This window comes from Cheilinus undulatus, linkage group 13, assembly GCF_018320785.1.
Source record: "Cheilinus undulatus linkage group 13, ASM1832078v1, whole genome shotgun sequence".
NCBI lineage: Eukaryota > Metazoa > Chordata > Actinopteri > Labriformes > Labridae > Cheilinus > Cheilinus undulatus.
In genome coordinates, this window is record NC_054877.1 from 31,769,776 (window position 1) to 31,786,335 (window position 16,560).

General features: G+C 38.2%; 1 protein-coding gene across 2 annotated transcripts in view; it reads right to left on the reverse strand.

The window, feature by feature from the left end:
• Positions 1 to 16,560, reverse strand: part of mast3a (microtubule associated serine/threonine kinase 3a) — a 52,312-nt gene that overhangs the window by 29,761 nt on the left and 5,991 nt on the right. The window contains exons 3-4 of one of the 2 annotated variants that reach the window (XM_041804043.1): positions 11,499 to 11,755; positions 7,033 to 7,064 (exon numbers count right to left, since the gene is read on the reverse strand). In XM_041804043.1, coding sequence (XP_041659977.1) covers positions 7,033 to 7,064; positions 11,499 to 11,537 — 71 coding nt within the window. In that variant the 5' untranslated portion in view covers positions 11,538 to 11,755. Of the gene's footprint in view, positions 1 to 2,769; positions 3,222 to 7,032; positions 7,065 to 11,498; positions 11,756 to 16,560 lie in introns of those variants that run through there. The other variant, XM_041804042.1, reaches the window with a different exon arrangement.

Sequence of the window (16,560 nt, forward strand, 5' to 3'; positions counted from 1 at the left end):
GTCTTTTAGTCAACATACTGATGGTCCTACAAAGGAACTGAGGGAGAAGTTGGGTTTTAAGCAACTACTCCGTCTGTTATTCATTATGGTGAGATTCTGTAAATGCATGCTACATCATCTTCTCTAAAAATTTTGTACTCAGTGTATCATGCTGCCTTGCGAATTTTCTCTGGTCTGAGTTTTTGTCACCCATTATTGTGTTTAGTATGACAGCAACAAAACACAATGATGTGTGTAATGCTCTACACTGAGCAAAAACAATGAACCTATCTAATGAAAACCAGTGGTAGTCTTGTGACACAGAGCACTAAATGTAAAGCTTAAGGCATCAAACAATCACATCTCCTTGTTCTTTTTGACAAAGTTGGTTGATCTTTCTTGTATAATACAAGGATGAAACATTAGTGTGTTTTCTTTTGATGGAGGCCTGATTGTAATGCCCCTGCCTTTACAACATCAGATAAAACTAAAGGTAATGATGATGACAAAAAAATCTGAATTTATTCTAAATTCAGGAGGAGCATGCGGGAAACACAGATACCATGTAAAACGCGCCAAACAGAGAAAAAGATTTTAAAATGTGAGTTATTAATTTATCCACCTCATATTGTTTTTGCAGCACTAAACAATGTTATCACCCATTGCATTTTTTTCTCATACCCTCAAGGCCTGTATTACACTGATGTTTCTGTGATGATGTCTCCTGTGTCTGGAACTATTTTTATGTGAGAATATTGGAAACATCTGGAAAACCCACTAGGAGCACCTGATGCTACAAAAACATCTATAGCTGGCGGTTATACAACTATGCAGGGAGATATTTAGACCCAACAACTCCCGTGACATAACTGTACGCTGCAGGACATCACATACTGTCCATACCATTAAAGATTCATTACTGTGGATGGACACAGACGTTAAACCACACACTGATCTACAGGTGAGGAAATCAGTGATTTTTTTCCTGGTTGCACTACTTCCATTCAGCGTCCTCTTTGCAGGATTAGCTTTGTCCAAATTTGGTGTTATTTTTTTATATGAGTGAGTCACTTCTTTGGATCTCTGGAAGGAAACCCTGTCCTTTGAAAAGTCACATATAAAAGTGGTGACAGGCAGACCGGTTTCAAAGCTGGCAGATACAACTGAGTGGAATTACTCTGAGCACAACTCACCCACACAGATGCCACTGGTGTAATTATGATGCCCCTTCTTTAAAGTTCAAATGTTACTTTCTTCACTTCCTCTATATGTATATAAGGGACCTAGTGCACTGTCTATATATGTGCTAATGTCTTCATTTGAAATAGGATTAGGGATCCTTTCTAGTTTGTTTTTCTGTTCCCCCACAAAGCTGGATGTAATCCCATCATGCTCTCCGTTTCATCATGGTGACGCTTGATGCCATCTCGCTTTCTCCTTAGCAATGGCCTAAAATAATTGAGGGGCTGAGACGACAGTAACAGAGCCTGACATTTCTGGGTCGGTGCTGATGCAGATTTCAAACAGTATATGGCCCCCAACCCAAAAAGCATCAAACTGGCACTGGGAGCACAGCAACAGGGAGGGATGAGAGCCAATAAATGTGTGACTTTTGCTTCACCGACACACCAAACAAATTCTGAGTGTGAACTATTTTATTCTTATCAGGGAATAAATAAATAAACAGACTCTTGTTTTTCACACTACAGAGGCTGGATAAAAACTGACATGAAAGCATCACTGTATACACACCATGACCACGAGAGAGCTTTATCACCAACTGGCAGTGATAAGGCTACTCATATTTGGGACCAACAATAGTGGTTTGTAAGAGACCTTGCAGGGCGGGCAGCCATGTAGCATGATGAATGTAGGCCACTGAGCTGCAGGCCTGCATGTTTCACATGTCTGCTGCTGATGGTGAAGGACTGCATTTACTCACAGAGCAGATTGAAAGTCACGCTGTGGGGCTGATGCATTTTCCAAGCTTAAAGGAAAATGTAGGTTTTTTATGCCCTAAAATGTGTATTTAGAAGCCTGCTAATAGTTTGGATGGCAAAATGATTAAAGATTAAAGTGGTACTGTACTCATTCACAATAGGTTGTTTAGTTTGCCTTCAACAGAAGCTTTAACAGATGCAAAGTGTGCAAGCATAACAAGAAGACAACTTTCACAGTAGGCAAAAACCTCAAAGGGCATAAATAAGGATAACATCTGTATGAACTCACTGATTGTTATTCAGAGTCCTTGCAGAGCATTTCACAGCTCTTCTTTGTGGTTGCAGATTACATTAACCTCACAGATAAAGACACATCAACAACCCTACTGCCTCGCTAACCAGATCAGCGTATCGATCAGCAGCAAGGGGACTTTGTGTCGTTGTATGCGACAGCTGGTAGCAGACAATGCAGTCTGCCCACATACACAACCCTCTACAATGGCCACGTTTCTCTGTCGGAAACAAAAACTAGGGCGGATGTAACCGACACGTACTGTATCGTACTGTGGGCTATCACAGACACGGCAGAGGTATTATCAATCTGAGTAGTATGATGTTAATGATAGCAGACACTGCGGGGGGCGCGTTTACGTGCCGTGAATCGAACAGCTCAGCATAAACGTTCAACAAATTGCTGTTTGTCAGACAGTGAATGGCAAAGCCCAGCGGGGAGCTGATGACAACTACAGGCTCGACAGACGTTTCCGCTTTGCGGCAGTTTTGGCAAAATTGTCTTGTTTTTGTCAACGTACAGAGAGGTCTATTCAGACAAGGGTGTTTTCGTCGTTACCTTTTTGATCTTTTCATCATGGCCCCAGTCACAAAACTAGTTTTGTAGCTCGGCAACACTGTCCAATAGTAGTTCTGGTCCGACATGGTGATTGTAGAGACCGAAAAATGCAATGCAGGTGAGAATTATCCTCTGTTCAAAGTGAGAACAGCCTCATGTTACCCAGTCCCTCGGATATAGTTGGTATTATTGCTGGTGGTTAGGCCAGAACGCAATGTCCAACGGCTGAAACTCCATTCAGCTCCGGTACTAAATGACCCCAGTCCCGCGGCACAACGGCTCGGCGGTGATGAGAGACTGCAACAGCCATGTCCACTCTGCTCTTTCTGTCGATTAACGTCAACAGCCAAATTTACCAAACAGTCTGTCCTTCACAGGAGGTAACATTTCCGAGCGATAGCTCCGCCAAAATATGAAGAGTGATACAAACTTTCCAGCAGCAACAGCAACGCCGCAACGCGCAGCCGCGTCAGCTCGCGCCGGAGGGAGGAGGGACTAATGATGCCTTCCAGGATTGTCGGAAATTTTGTAATTAGTAAAGCACACGAAACTCTCGTCGAAAAAAACAACAACAAAAACTAAAAAATAAAACGAGAGGTAATAATTGTCAAGATTAGACACCTATAGCCTTATGTCTTTGTACATAACGAGTCATATCCAGACTCTAATTTATAATTATGGAACCTCCGAGTCACTTGAATGTGACATTTTGTCATCAGGTAATATTAAGATCCTCATGTGATTTCCATGGTTTTCAAGGACTACACATTACATGCTCAAAGAATTCATTGAGCTCAAATAATTTAAGAACATGCCACGTTTAATGACAATACTGTAATGTGAAATCTGGTTGAAGAGGTAACATGTTAACCCCTCTTTCAGCTTCTCCTTTTGACTCTGGGGCTTGCCAAAATCTGAAGTTCAAGATCTGGCAATTGTTTGTTATCCCTTTTTATGTCTGTTAAAAACCTCCAGTGGAGGATGTACCAAAGTCAGATGGATACACCTCCTACACTGAATACTTTCAAATCAAAGGAAACTGATTAAGCTCCTCTGTTAATTTTCTACAACTTTCTTAAACAACAAACAACATTACTTCTGATACCAAACTTCAGATATCTGAACACTTGAGGCACTAGCTAACTCTAATTCTCTAACTCTAAGCAAGCAATCTACCAATCTGGCAAAGAACTATGCTCCCCAACTTCAATGTGTTGATCCTAATTCTGACAGCAAACAGTCTGCTATTGGTCACAAAATGATTCAACAAACAAAATGACATCATCTGCACAGACTAATAATTTGGAGGTCCCAAAATCAAATGTTCTATCCCAGCTATAAACAACAACAGCATCAGTGACCACAAACAACCACACAGAACTGTTTGACATAATGCTAAGTATATGGACAAAGCTCTCCCTCCACTTGTATAGACCAGCCTGTTTGTAGCAATGGACAACCAAAAGACTTTCTCAGAGTCCCTAAAACATGAAGATCAGACCAGCAATTTTACACGAACCATGTAGTAACCATTTCGACAGAATCTGAGGTTAACATTCAGCCCAAACAGGAAATCTCTTAAGTCCCCCAGCAGCCCCAGAATCATTTTAGTTGTTTCTTTATGATCTGATTTACCTAAAGTTAAGGCTAGGGAGACTTTTGCACGTGGGTTAAAATGTTAATTCTTCACATTCCTGTTTTAAAACCTCACTACTTAAAACAGAAATAGCCTACTACAACTTTCAGCCTTTTATGAATTAATAATTTGAAATAAAAACTTGATCCATCCTTGCCTATTTAGAAACATTTTTAAAACATTGGTTCAAAACAACTGCTCACTATGTTGGAGACTAATAACATTTATGAAAAATTTTAGTCAGGCTTCAGTAAGTTTCACAGCACTGAGACTGCCTTACTAAAGGAAAAACATTTTTAATGGCTGCTGACCAAGTGTGTGCTCTGTCCTGGTATTTCTGGATCTGAGTGCTGCCTTCGATGCAGTCATTCGTTATGTTTTGTTGGATAGACTGAGGGACTGGCTTTAGATTGGTTCAAATCCTACCTGTCAAATAGAAAGTTCTGTGGGGCTGTTATCAACTTTGTCTCTGTATTTTCTGATGTAAAGTATGGTGTGCCTCAGGGATCCATATTGGGACCAGTTTCATTTTCTTTATATATACTCCCCTTAGATTACATCATTAATAAACAATGTTTTGTACTATTTTATGCTGATGATAATCAGTTGTATCTGCCCATCAAATCCACAGATTCTGGCATGTTGAGTTCTGTGAATATCTGTCTCAGATTCAGGGCTAAATGGCTCAGAAATTTTTACAGTTGAATCATAACAAGACTGGAGGGATTTTAATTGGAGCGCAGCACATAACCAAAGAAATATTGCAATCAATTGGTTCCTTATCGGACCATGTCAAGCCAGTTGATAAAATTGGTTTTATCGCAACTTAAATTTTGAGCAGCACACAGCAAAGCACATGCAGTCTTGTTTTTTCTAAAATTGAATCTGTTTGAACTTTTAATGACACAGAGATAATCTTACATGCTTTATCTCATCACACCTTGATTAATGTAGCATGCCTGAGCCAGAAATCAATTGATAAACAGACAGTACAGGACTCAGCTGGTTTACAACTACAAAGTGCGACACATCACTCCTGTTTGAGCATCTCTACAATGGCTCTGTTATGTTTTAGAATTTATTTTAAGACTTTACTGATTACCTTTAAAGCTCTTAATGGCCCTGCTCCTAGCTACATCTCTGACCTTTTAGTATAATATGAGCCAACATGTACATTGAGATCCTCAAGCAAAGGTCTTCTGGTCATTCCCAATGTCAGACAGAAAACAAAAGGAGTGAGGGTGCCAAAACTGTGGAACGATCTATGCGAGGAAATCAAAACAACTGAGTCAGTATTCTCTTTTAAACCTTTTCTTAAGATATAATTATTTTCAGAGGGCATTTCCTAGTTTTATCTGATTTTTATTTTGTATTGTTACATGATTCTTATGTCATTTTGCAATTTAATTTAAAATTATATTTCCTTTAGTTGAATTTAGTTTTAATATTTGAAATTGTAATCTTGACATTGCTTATGATTCAATGATCTGTCTGTTTTTCACTTTGTTTTCTTACTGCTGTCCTTGTAAAGCACTTCACAAGCTCTATAAATAAAGATTATTAATTTCTCATAATCCTGCCCTATAAATCTGTTTAAAATTACCTGTACAGAAAGCTTGGCATCTGACTCAGATAACTATAAGAATGCAAAAACACACTTCATATCCCTGCTGAATTACCTTTAATTTGCTCTCATAGAAAACTTTAATCAACAATGTATTTGCATTGTCATGGAAAACCCATTTAAAGACTTTAAAGGCAAAAGAAAACACATAAAGGGTGCAGCTGCTTAAGACCTGGCCTTCAATGACCCTTGCACTTTAAGTTGAACATTTACGTATCCCTCTTTAACTCAACAACAATTCTGTTTATACTTTGTTCATCATTCCCTGTGATACTGACTTCCTTCTGACTCACAGATGTTGAAACTAGACTGGATTTTTCTCTCCTCTACAGACAGCAGGAAAGTCCCTGAACAGGTCATAGATCTGTTAAAAAGTCTGATCTTGGTTTGATTTAAGAGTCTGTCAAACATGAACCCCTTCCTTTGTGGTGTTTACATGTGTCACACTTCAAAACTACTTATGAAACAACAGCTGATTTAATCTGCATTGTATGCAGGAAATAGATTTATTAAGAAAATTCCACTGAGTAGAATGACATCTAAGAGCTGGCTTGGCTTGTTTGCTTAGTTTGCATATTTTAATAGTAACCAGATTATTAACACTGTTGTGGCAAAACGTTAAAAACAATACAGATAGGCTAACCAGTGCTATTTCTACATTAGCATATATATTTCCACAATTGGTAAATGACCCGTATACTGTGCCAATTCTATGCATATGTGGACTACTTCAGTGTTATCAGATCTTTCTGCACTGTATCTCTATATCTGCTCACCCTCCCACAGTTTACATAAAACCTGTCTGAGCAGTGAGACTGCTCTGACTTTCAAGCAATCCTCATAAGCAGCCTTTTGACTTCTCAGGGGAGGGTCAAGTAAATGTATATATGTGAGAAGCACAGCATGTGAGCGCAGTAAAGCTGTCGACTGACAGGCAGCTGGCTCTGCTGGTTTAAAGCTGAGAGAGGTGGATAAAAGGAGACAGACGAAGGTTAATACTTACACATTACCCCTACGAGGAAGACTCAGCTCTTTCTAGAAAAGAAGAGAGAGAGAAATATCACAGTGAAAATGTTTGATTAAAATATTGGTATAAAGCTTCTGTGAGGAGTCTTTGACTGGTCATAAAACTGACTGAACCCAAAAGTGGGTTGTGGATGTGTGCCTGGGAAAAAATTGTGCCAAATTGTCTAAGAGACTCTAAAAAAAACATGCATGTTTTGCTCTGTTTCGTTGTTTTGTTACACCCTTTGTACTGTCTTAGGCCAAAGCTCTATCATTTTTAAATTAAATACATTTGATTGACCAAAAAAATCTCCAACATTTGGGTCACAATTCTCCTTGAGGAGTTAATGGTGGGTCTCGTGACCCAACCAGTTGAGAACCACTGTTCTATAGGATCTAGAATAGTGTTACTTAAACCTGGTCAAGTAAATTGTTGAAAAAATACCATTGAAAGAGCCACAATCCTAACGTACGTTTATATATAACTATGTATGAATGAGAACGAATGCTCACAATGTTAAAAACCCAAATAATTGCTCAATTAAAAAACATATTAATCTGAGCGTGGAAAGTGCTTGGTTTCACCTTTCATTTTCATCATTTTTCTTTATCTATAGATATTTAAGATAATAATTTGAGTTAGATTAACCACTTACTTTTAATCCAAATGTCAACTCTGTCAGATATTTGTCAACTCCTCATATACTCGTCAAGTCCTTCATATATTCATCAACTCCTTCATATATTCATCAACTCCTTCAAATACTTGTCAACTCTTTTAGATACTTGTCATTTCCTTCAAATACTTGTCAACTCCGTAAGGTACTCGTCAACTCCGTCTGATACTTTTCAACTCAATTAGATACTTGTCAACTCCATTAGATACTTGTCAACTCCATATGGTACTCGTCAACTCCGTCTGATACTTTTCAACTCAATTAGATACTTGTCAACTCCATTAGATACTTGTCAACTCCATAAGGTACTCGTCAACTCCTTCATATACTTGTCAACTCCGTGAGATACTTTTCAACTCAATTAGATACTTGTCAACTCCATTAGAAACTTGTCATCTCCTTCATATACTTGCCAAATCCGTTAGATACTTGTCAACTCCGTTGGATACTCGTCAACCCCTTCATAATACTCGTGAACTCTGTGGGATACTTCTAAACTCCATTAGAACTTGTCAACTTCATTAGATACTTGTCAACTCCATTAGATACTTGTCAACTCCTGCAGGTACTCGTCAACTCCTTCTGATACTCGTCAACTCCTTCTTATACTTGTCAACTCCATTAGATACTTGTTGACTCCTACATATACTTGTCAAATCCATTAGATACTTGTCAACTCTGTTATATTGTCATCTTCTTGATGTACTCGTCAACTCCGTGAGATACTTCTTAACCTCATTAGATACTTGTCAACTCCAGCAGGTACTCGTCAACTCCTACATATACTTGTCAAATCGGTTAGATACTTGTCGCTTTAGTTAGATACTTGTCAACTCTGAGATACTTGTTAACTCCATTAGATACTTGTTAACTCCTTCATATACCTCTCAATTCCGTTAGATACCTGTCAACTCCTTCATATACTTGTCAACTTCATTAGATACTTGTCAACTCCGTTAGATACTTGTCAACTCCTTCATATTCTTGTCAACTCTGTTAGATACTTGTAAACTCCATTAGATACTTGTCAACGCTGTTAGATGTTTGTCAACTCCATTAGATACTTGTCAACTCTGTTAGATACTTGTCAACTCTTTTAGATACTTGTCAACTCCATTAGAAACTTGTCATCTCCTTCATATACTTGCCAAATCCGTTAGATACTTGTCAACTCCGTTGGATACTCGTCAACCCCTTCATAATACTCGTGAACTCTGTGGGATACTTCTAAACTCCATTAGAACTTGTCAACTTCATTAGATACTTGTCAACTCCATTAGATACTTGTCAACTCCTGCAGGTACTCGTCAACTCCTTCTGATACTCGTCAACTCCTTCTTATACTTGTCAACTCCATTAGATACTTGTTGACTCCTACATATACTTGTCAAATCCATTAGATACTTGTCAACTCTGTTATATTGTCATCTTCTTGATGTACTCGTCAACTCCGTGAGATACTTCTTAACCTCATTAGATACTTGTCAACTCCAGCAGGTACTCACCATGAAATGCTCTTCAAATCTGTCAGACACCCATTCACTCTCTCAGATACAATTTGGGTTCTAATGTAACAGTATGGGAAACAAACTGATTCATGTGACTTGCAGCTGATCATTTCTGATGTCAAAATTTACCTTTTTAAGGTTTTCTGGGGAATTTTTTTACCATGTAAGACTTAAATAGAGCCACAAGTCTTCACAAAAAGGCCATGTGTTGAATATCACTGATCTAGAGAAACAATGGAGAGTACCAGTGGCATGGTTGACTATTTCTATACAGCATTTTCATTTTTTTTGCCTCTAGCCACTGTCACCAGTTAGGTGTCAGGTAAGAAGATTTACTTCAAATAGAAGAAATGACATTTGTTGTTTAAAACATTTTTTTCATCAAATATTCACAATGCCAGAGACATTTGGTCGACATAGCTTACACATACACTATATAAAATTAGAGATGAGATAAACCCTAGTCAGCAGGGGTAAAGAAAATAAACTAAAAGTTCCTCACAAGAGCTTCATTGTTCATTTTTTCTGGTAGCACTGATTTAAAACATAGACTAGTCTGCTGTTTGAGTAGATAAGCTTATTACTCCTCTTATTTTGGGTATTTTAGTACGCTTGTGCCGTTATAAAGACAAACACAGACTCCTTCATGTCACCAGATTGCAATGTGAAGACCCCCCCCCCCAAAAAAAGCACAATTTAAATTGAAAACTTGTTAAAATAACAAGGCTAAACCCATTTTCAGATGGCTGTACCAATGTGCAAACCCTCCCCACTTATCTTCCTCTCATAGTGTAAATATCATTAGCTTCACTGTGGCCTACTTTCTCCCTTGAAGAGTGGGTCTCAAGTTGTTTACTGGCGAGGATATAAATCCAAACTGGCCCATGGCTATACTGTAAACGAGCTCAGGCTACTGCAAAAGTGCCCTTGCCAATCAGGATTTAGTAGGACAAGGGGGGGGGGGCTTTCCTTGGAGAGCCAGGGGACAAAATAACATACAGATCACTTTTAGTGATTTCATCCTCTTGATTTTTCCAAGGGCAGTCCATCTCATAAGGTCATTATTATCATGTTCAAGTCTGTATTTAAGGTACTAAAATACACAGTAGGTATTGCATTTGTCTCACACATCCCAAAGCTGGGGAACATACTGCTTCTTTGTAAATGGAAGCATGCTGCCAAACATCTCAAAGCTCCTATGAGGAATTTCCAGCTCTTGTTGATTTTGGTGCCTCCTGTGGATGAAGCAGTGCTTTTAATCATCTTGTTGAGAGCCCTGAGAGGACATACAACAGTAGAATTTTCAAAACTCTGTTTTTTTCCTGAGATAATGATCACATTTCTGTTTTTTTTATTCTTGTGATCCTGACCTGTACGTCATATCTTGGGGCAACAATGCAGGTTTTCTAATGTCCGGAGGTCTTAAGAAGATGACTGAAATTGTCTTACCACAGAAAAATCAGCAATGCAGTATTAAAGGTACAATAATGTTTGCACTGCCATTTTTGCCAGTGAGAAATTTTAATGACTGCTGAAGCTTTAGCTGACTCCTAATCTCTGTCTTTTAAGCACCATTAAAGATTAAAGGGGCAAACAAACCTGCATTGTTTCATCACAAACCTCATGTACATAACAGGTTTGAGTCTCCATACATCAGAATTGTAGCTGCATGTTGGCTAAAACAGAAACTAATGACAAAAACTGAATGGGAAAACCCAGTCAGGACTGAATCTTATCACCTCATTTACAGAAGAAACAATACACCTCCTACTCCTTCATTTATGCAGAAAATACACATGAATGAACAACAGTGGGGGTCAGAAAAACACTTCATTGTTCTTCTTGTGGACATTTCTGGATAATACACATGGCATCAGGGAGGAGATTAAAGGGATGTTTCTGCCAATCATCCCCTGGGTTTCATGCTGCTATCACCTAGGCAACCAGGTCTACCAGAGCACCAATGGACAGCCCCAAAATAAACACGAGATCCTCTGAACAGACCTTCATGTAATCATCACAGTATGTGGACTAAATTTACTAAGTGATGCCCGTTTGAACTGATGAATAATAATAGTCCTCAATAGGCTTCATAATTAGGCTTTAAAGGGGAAGTAACAATCGGTATTTGAAATAAGACATATCGACTGCAACACCCAAAGCTGTTCCATGAGCAATTCTTCACCCTCGCCACGTTGCCAGCAGCTAATAATCCGTATTAACTGTTGTTTGCCTAGAAACAACCACATCCTGCGGCCGTCATGGCAGACTCCGCTTACCTGTAGCCCGCGGCGTCTCAGGATGTTCGGCTCGTCCATCGTTGGAGACAAAAGAGATCCAAAAGACACCGATCTCCAGTCAGTCAGCCCATACTGCGCTCACTCCTCTCCCCGTGAGACTCTCACAGTCCTCCTCCTCTCAGCTGCTGCTGCTAATGCTCCCACTGCTACACCACCACCTCCTCCTCCTCCTCCCCGGGGCGAGCTGCACGACCGGCCCCGAAAAGGTAACGCTTCAGCCCCGCTGATCACCTGATCTGGAGCAGAGGAGGAGGGAGGTGTCTGAGGTGGATATTTACTTTTTTGTAATCAAGGGGGAAAAATAAGTTTGGCTAAAAGCCTCTCTATAAAATTCTGGGGTGTGCTGTGAAATCAAGATAAATACTGTCTTAAAAGGCGAAAGAAAAGATTTTAGATCAAGAAAGAAAGAAAGGAGTGAGGAAGGAAGAAAGGAAAGAAGGAAGGGAGAAAGAAAGGACTGGGGGAAAGAAAGAAGGAAGGAAGGGAGGACTGAAGAAAGGTAGGAATGACAAAAAAAGGAAAGAAGGAAGGTAAGATAAAGGAAGGATAAAAGGAAGAAAGGGAGTAAAGAAAGGTAAGATGGAGGAGGAAAGTAAGGAAAGACAAGGAAGAAAGGTCAAGAGAAGGAAGCACTGAGGAAAGAAAGGAAGGAAAAAAGGAGAGAAGGAAGCACTGAAGAAAGAAAGAAAGAAAGAAAGAAAGAAAGAAAGAAAGAAAGAAAGAAAGGAAATAAGAAAGGGAGGACTAAAGGAAGGAAGGAGGAAAAGAAAGAAGAAATGAAGGAAGGAAGGAAGGGAGGAAAGAAAGGTAAGATGGAGGAGGAAAGGAAGGAAGGACAAGAGAAGGAAGCACTGAGGGAAGAAAGGAAGGACAAAGGGAGGGAAGGAAGCACTGAGGACAGAAAGAAAGGAAAGAAGAAAGGGAGGACTAAAGGAAGGAAGGAAGAAAAGAAAGAAGAAGAAGAAAGTGAGGAAGGGAAGATGGGGAAGGAAGGAATGACAAAGAAAAGGACAGAGGAAAGGAAGGAAGATAAGAAGGAGGAAAGAAAGGAAGGAAAGAATGATGAAAGAAAGATGGAAAGAAAGGACTGAGAGAAGGAAGGAAGGAAGAGGAAAAGAAAGGATTGAGGGAAGGAAGGAAGAAAGGTAAGAAGAAGGAGGAAAGAAAGGAAGGAAGGAAGGAAGGAATGATGAAAGAAAGGAAAGAAAGAAAGGACTGAGGGAAGGAAGGAAAGAAGGGATGGGGAAAGGAAGCAAGGACTGAAGGAAATAAAAAGTAGTGAAGGCTGGAAGTAACAACCAAGAAAAAGAAGAAAGGAAGGTATGATGAAAATGGGAAGGAAGAATGTACTCAAGGAAGGAAAAAGTAAGGAAGGTAGATAGGAAGTAAAGAAGACAAGTGATGAAAGTAGGAAGGAGGGAAGAAAAAGTTGGGGACTTAGAAAGACAAAAGAAAGAGGGCAGGATGGATTATACTATATATATATACATGGATAATATATTTGAATTTAGGATTATTATAGATAAAATGTGTACAACGCCGATTAAAAACAAAAACAATGAAATACAAAAATGAACCAGAATACACTGTAAACATTCTACAAATATAAAACAAACAAATAAAACAAAAAAATAAAACAGCAGCGATATAGAAATTCAGGTTCTCATTAGTGAACAACTATTAATGTTCAATCACCTTTAACTGAGATAGAGATTCGAGATTTTTTTTTTTTTAAACTAGACAGTATGCATTAATGGACATTTGCATGTAAATACATGGGATTATAGCCTGGTGGCTAATTTCCATCCCCAGTCCCATGAGCAGGTTGGTGTCAACACATAAACAAAAACAAACATAAGAAACTGCAAACATAAGTGACACTGCAACAATAAACTCTCAACTGACTTCTTCAACCCGCTGTTTCCAGATGTTTTAGTACATGAAGTGTTTATTTGTGCACCAGTTCTTCTTCTGCACACACATCATGCAAAATAACACACATACATCATGTGTGTAACCAGAGAGGATATGGGAAAATTGTGCTTTGAAGTTGCACTGAAAACAGTGATTGATCTGTGTCTGACACCCAGTGAGTGGTACCAATACGTGTGTGTTTCCAATTTACAACAATGGTACGTCTCTTGTCCTTTGATGTCACATGTCTGTCTATGTTAGGCAGAGCGATGTGAATCCTCCATTGTTCACTTGTTTATTTCAAACATCTTAAAGGGAAAGGACTTAAATAAAGAGATCTATTTGCAGTAGGTTTTCAGGTGATCACCAACTACAAAATGTATCTCTAGCTTTATGTTTTAACTGAATATGTCATGTGGAATATGAGTGGAAAAGAATGTTTATGTACAGTGCCAATAAAATGTATTCACCCCCCATAGATTGTTTAACCTTTTATTGATTTTATAAATCAATCATGGTCAATATAATTTGGTTTTGACCCCAAAAAACTGCAAAAAAACCTCTTTAATGTCAAACTTAGCAAATTTCTGAAGTCCAATCCCAAATTCTCTATTGAACCGAGTTCTGGGCTTTGACTCGGCCACTCCAGAACATTTACCTTGTTGTAGTTTTCACTGTATGCTTCAGGTCATTGTCTTGCAAGAAAATAAACCTTCTCCCAAGATAGAATTCTCTTGCAGACTAAACAAAATTGTCCTCCAGGATTCTCTGATCTACAGTGAGTTTATCGTTGCAGTACAGCACGTATTTAATAATTGACCTACCCTACATCTTTTTAAATCAGTAAACAAGCAAAGACTTCAGTTATGATCGGCTATTAGGAGGAAGTGGAAAGAAAGGAGTTCAACTCAGGTGACAGAGAAAAAAGATGGTGGAGTTTCTAGCTGTTTTTGTGTGACTTACTCTTTTTTCTGTACATGAACACATATGGAGATATTTTTTAATGGAAGATCCGTGTAGCATATAAAGTTGATCATGAATATATATCTTTATAAAGATTGGGGTCAGAGTATTAAAAATTCTGCACTGTTTTGTGGTTCTCATCAAGTGCTCCATATAGTTCATCTTCAAATAGCTCATTCTCATTATTGTTAATGATCAAACCTTATTTATCTGCCATCTTTAATCAATCATTCATGTTCTGTAGTTTAAACTGTAGTTTAAGCTTTGTAGCACTTGAAGCAAAGGATTGCACAGTTTCCTCATACAATCAGTATTTAGGATTTTTACATTTCTAAAATAGAGTTAAATAATAGTTTAAAATAGAAACTCAACTGTGTTTTTTTTTCAAAACAATGCACTTACTCTGATGGAGAAAAAAATCAAGGTTAGTTCTACACATGACATAAGTCGGTCATTATTTCTTAGTTATTTGGTTTAAATCACTGCTTAAACACTTCAAAACATGAAAAAAAAACCAAACAAACCAGAACAATCAGTTGAACACATCAGGCTTTATTAAGTTGCCTTTTCACTGCTGGAGTACATGATTTTACAGCCTAACTCTCAGTGGAAAATAATCTTTCTACTAACAAAATGTTAAACATGTGCATATTTTTAACTTCTTATCAAGTTCTGTAAATATGATTTTTTAAATTACTACTTGCACATTTTTCACCAGAAGTCCATATAAAGTTCATTGTCATTTTCGGGCTCCTAACTTCAAAACAAATGAAAATCTGTTAGTTAAAGACTGCAATGTAGCATTAAGGCCACAAGATGGCACCATGAAGCTAATAGCCAATTTAACTTTTCATTCTCATTTCAAGTGCTGGTCAACCTGTGATGTTAAACTTTGGTGAACCTCAGGTTATCTGCTCCTCCATTAAGTGAATTCTGGGTTTTAGGTTGGTAACCAGCCACTCCAAATGTGAATTTGGTGAAAAGGTCTTTGACTCGATGAGCAAATTAAAAACTGAATGATTGATGTGGAGTGTCATGTTAATTTCACACATTTCTCCATCTGTTCATGTTTATTTATCAGGACATTATTCATTAAGTTGACCAAAATGTCAAGCAATGTAGCATTAACCAAATTTTGGGTAAACCATGGACAAAAATATCTTCCATAATGTCTTAAAGCTTCGGTGAGAATTTTTTTTCATCTAAACAGCAAAAACTGGAGGGTTGATATCATAGTGTTAAACAACAGAGCTGAATTTAACTCCCAAAAGGTAATTTTAACTCCATTTTGAGTTAAATAGCCTTAAGTGTTGGAGGAAGTTGACAGTGTTGGTCTATTCAGTGTTAGTCCAACTCATTAGACTAAAAACAAGCCAGTTAGATTGACGGAGCAAGAAGTTAGTTAGTAATCAACAATCTGACAACAGATCCCTGCAGATATTTTTTATGTTAGTTTGTTAAATTAGTCTCTATTAGTATCAGTGCTGTCATTGTTGTCTAGCAGCTCTACTAGGTGCAGAAAGTAACTGCAGTTATTTTGCATACAAATAAAGAAATAATTCTATCGTACATCAAAAAGTTTTCTCCTTTCTTGTTGATCTTCAATGTAGCGGAGTCATTTTTGCTTAAAACAGTAATTGTCAGTTGAAGCAAGTCTTTGGTCTCACACATCTGAGTGTTTGTCAAAAACTGCACATTTAGGAGTTGTGATTTGGATTTTACAACATTGCAATTGCACCTAGAGACCTTCAGAGGGTGCCAAAGTGCACCAAACTAAATTCCTACATAAATTTAAAATGTTTAAAACTTGGCTTACTTCTCTCAAAGTAGTTTTCACCCCTTAAGACACAAAACTTTAAGATAAAATTTTACCAAAAAGCCCATCATTAAACTTTCAGTGTTGTTATTCATGTAATTCTTAAAGGCCTGAATAAAACAGAGTGACATGGCAGTGCACTTTTAAAAATAGTCACAATTTTGTGCCTCCTGTAGGGGTCCCACCCCTTGATTTTGAGCCATACAGCTTGCATCTCTGTTTCACCAGCGAAAATGATGAAATCTTACAGAGAAACTAGTTTTTGTCATGATGACAAAACAAGTTGAGCCTGTGTTTTTTCCCCTCTCTGTCTCTCCATCACACTCTTTGAGGACAAAGGAGATGAAG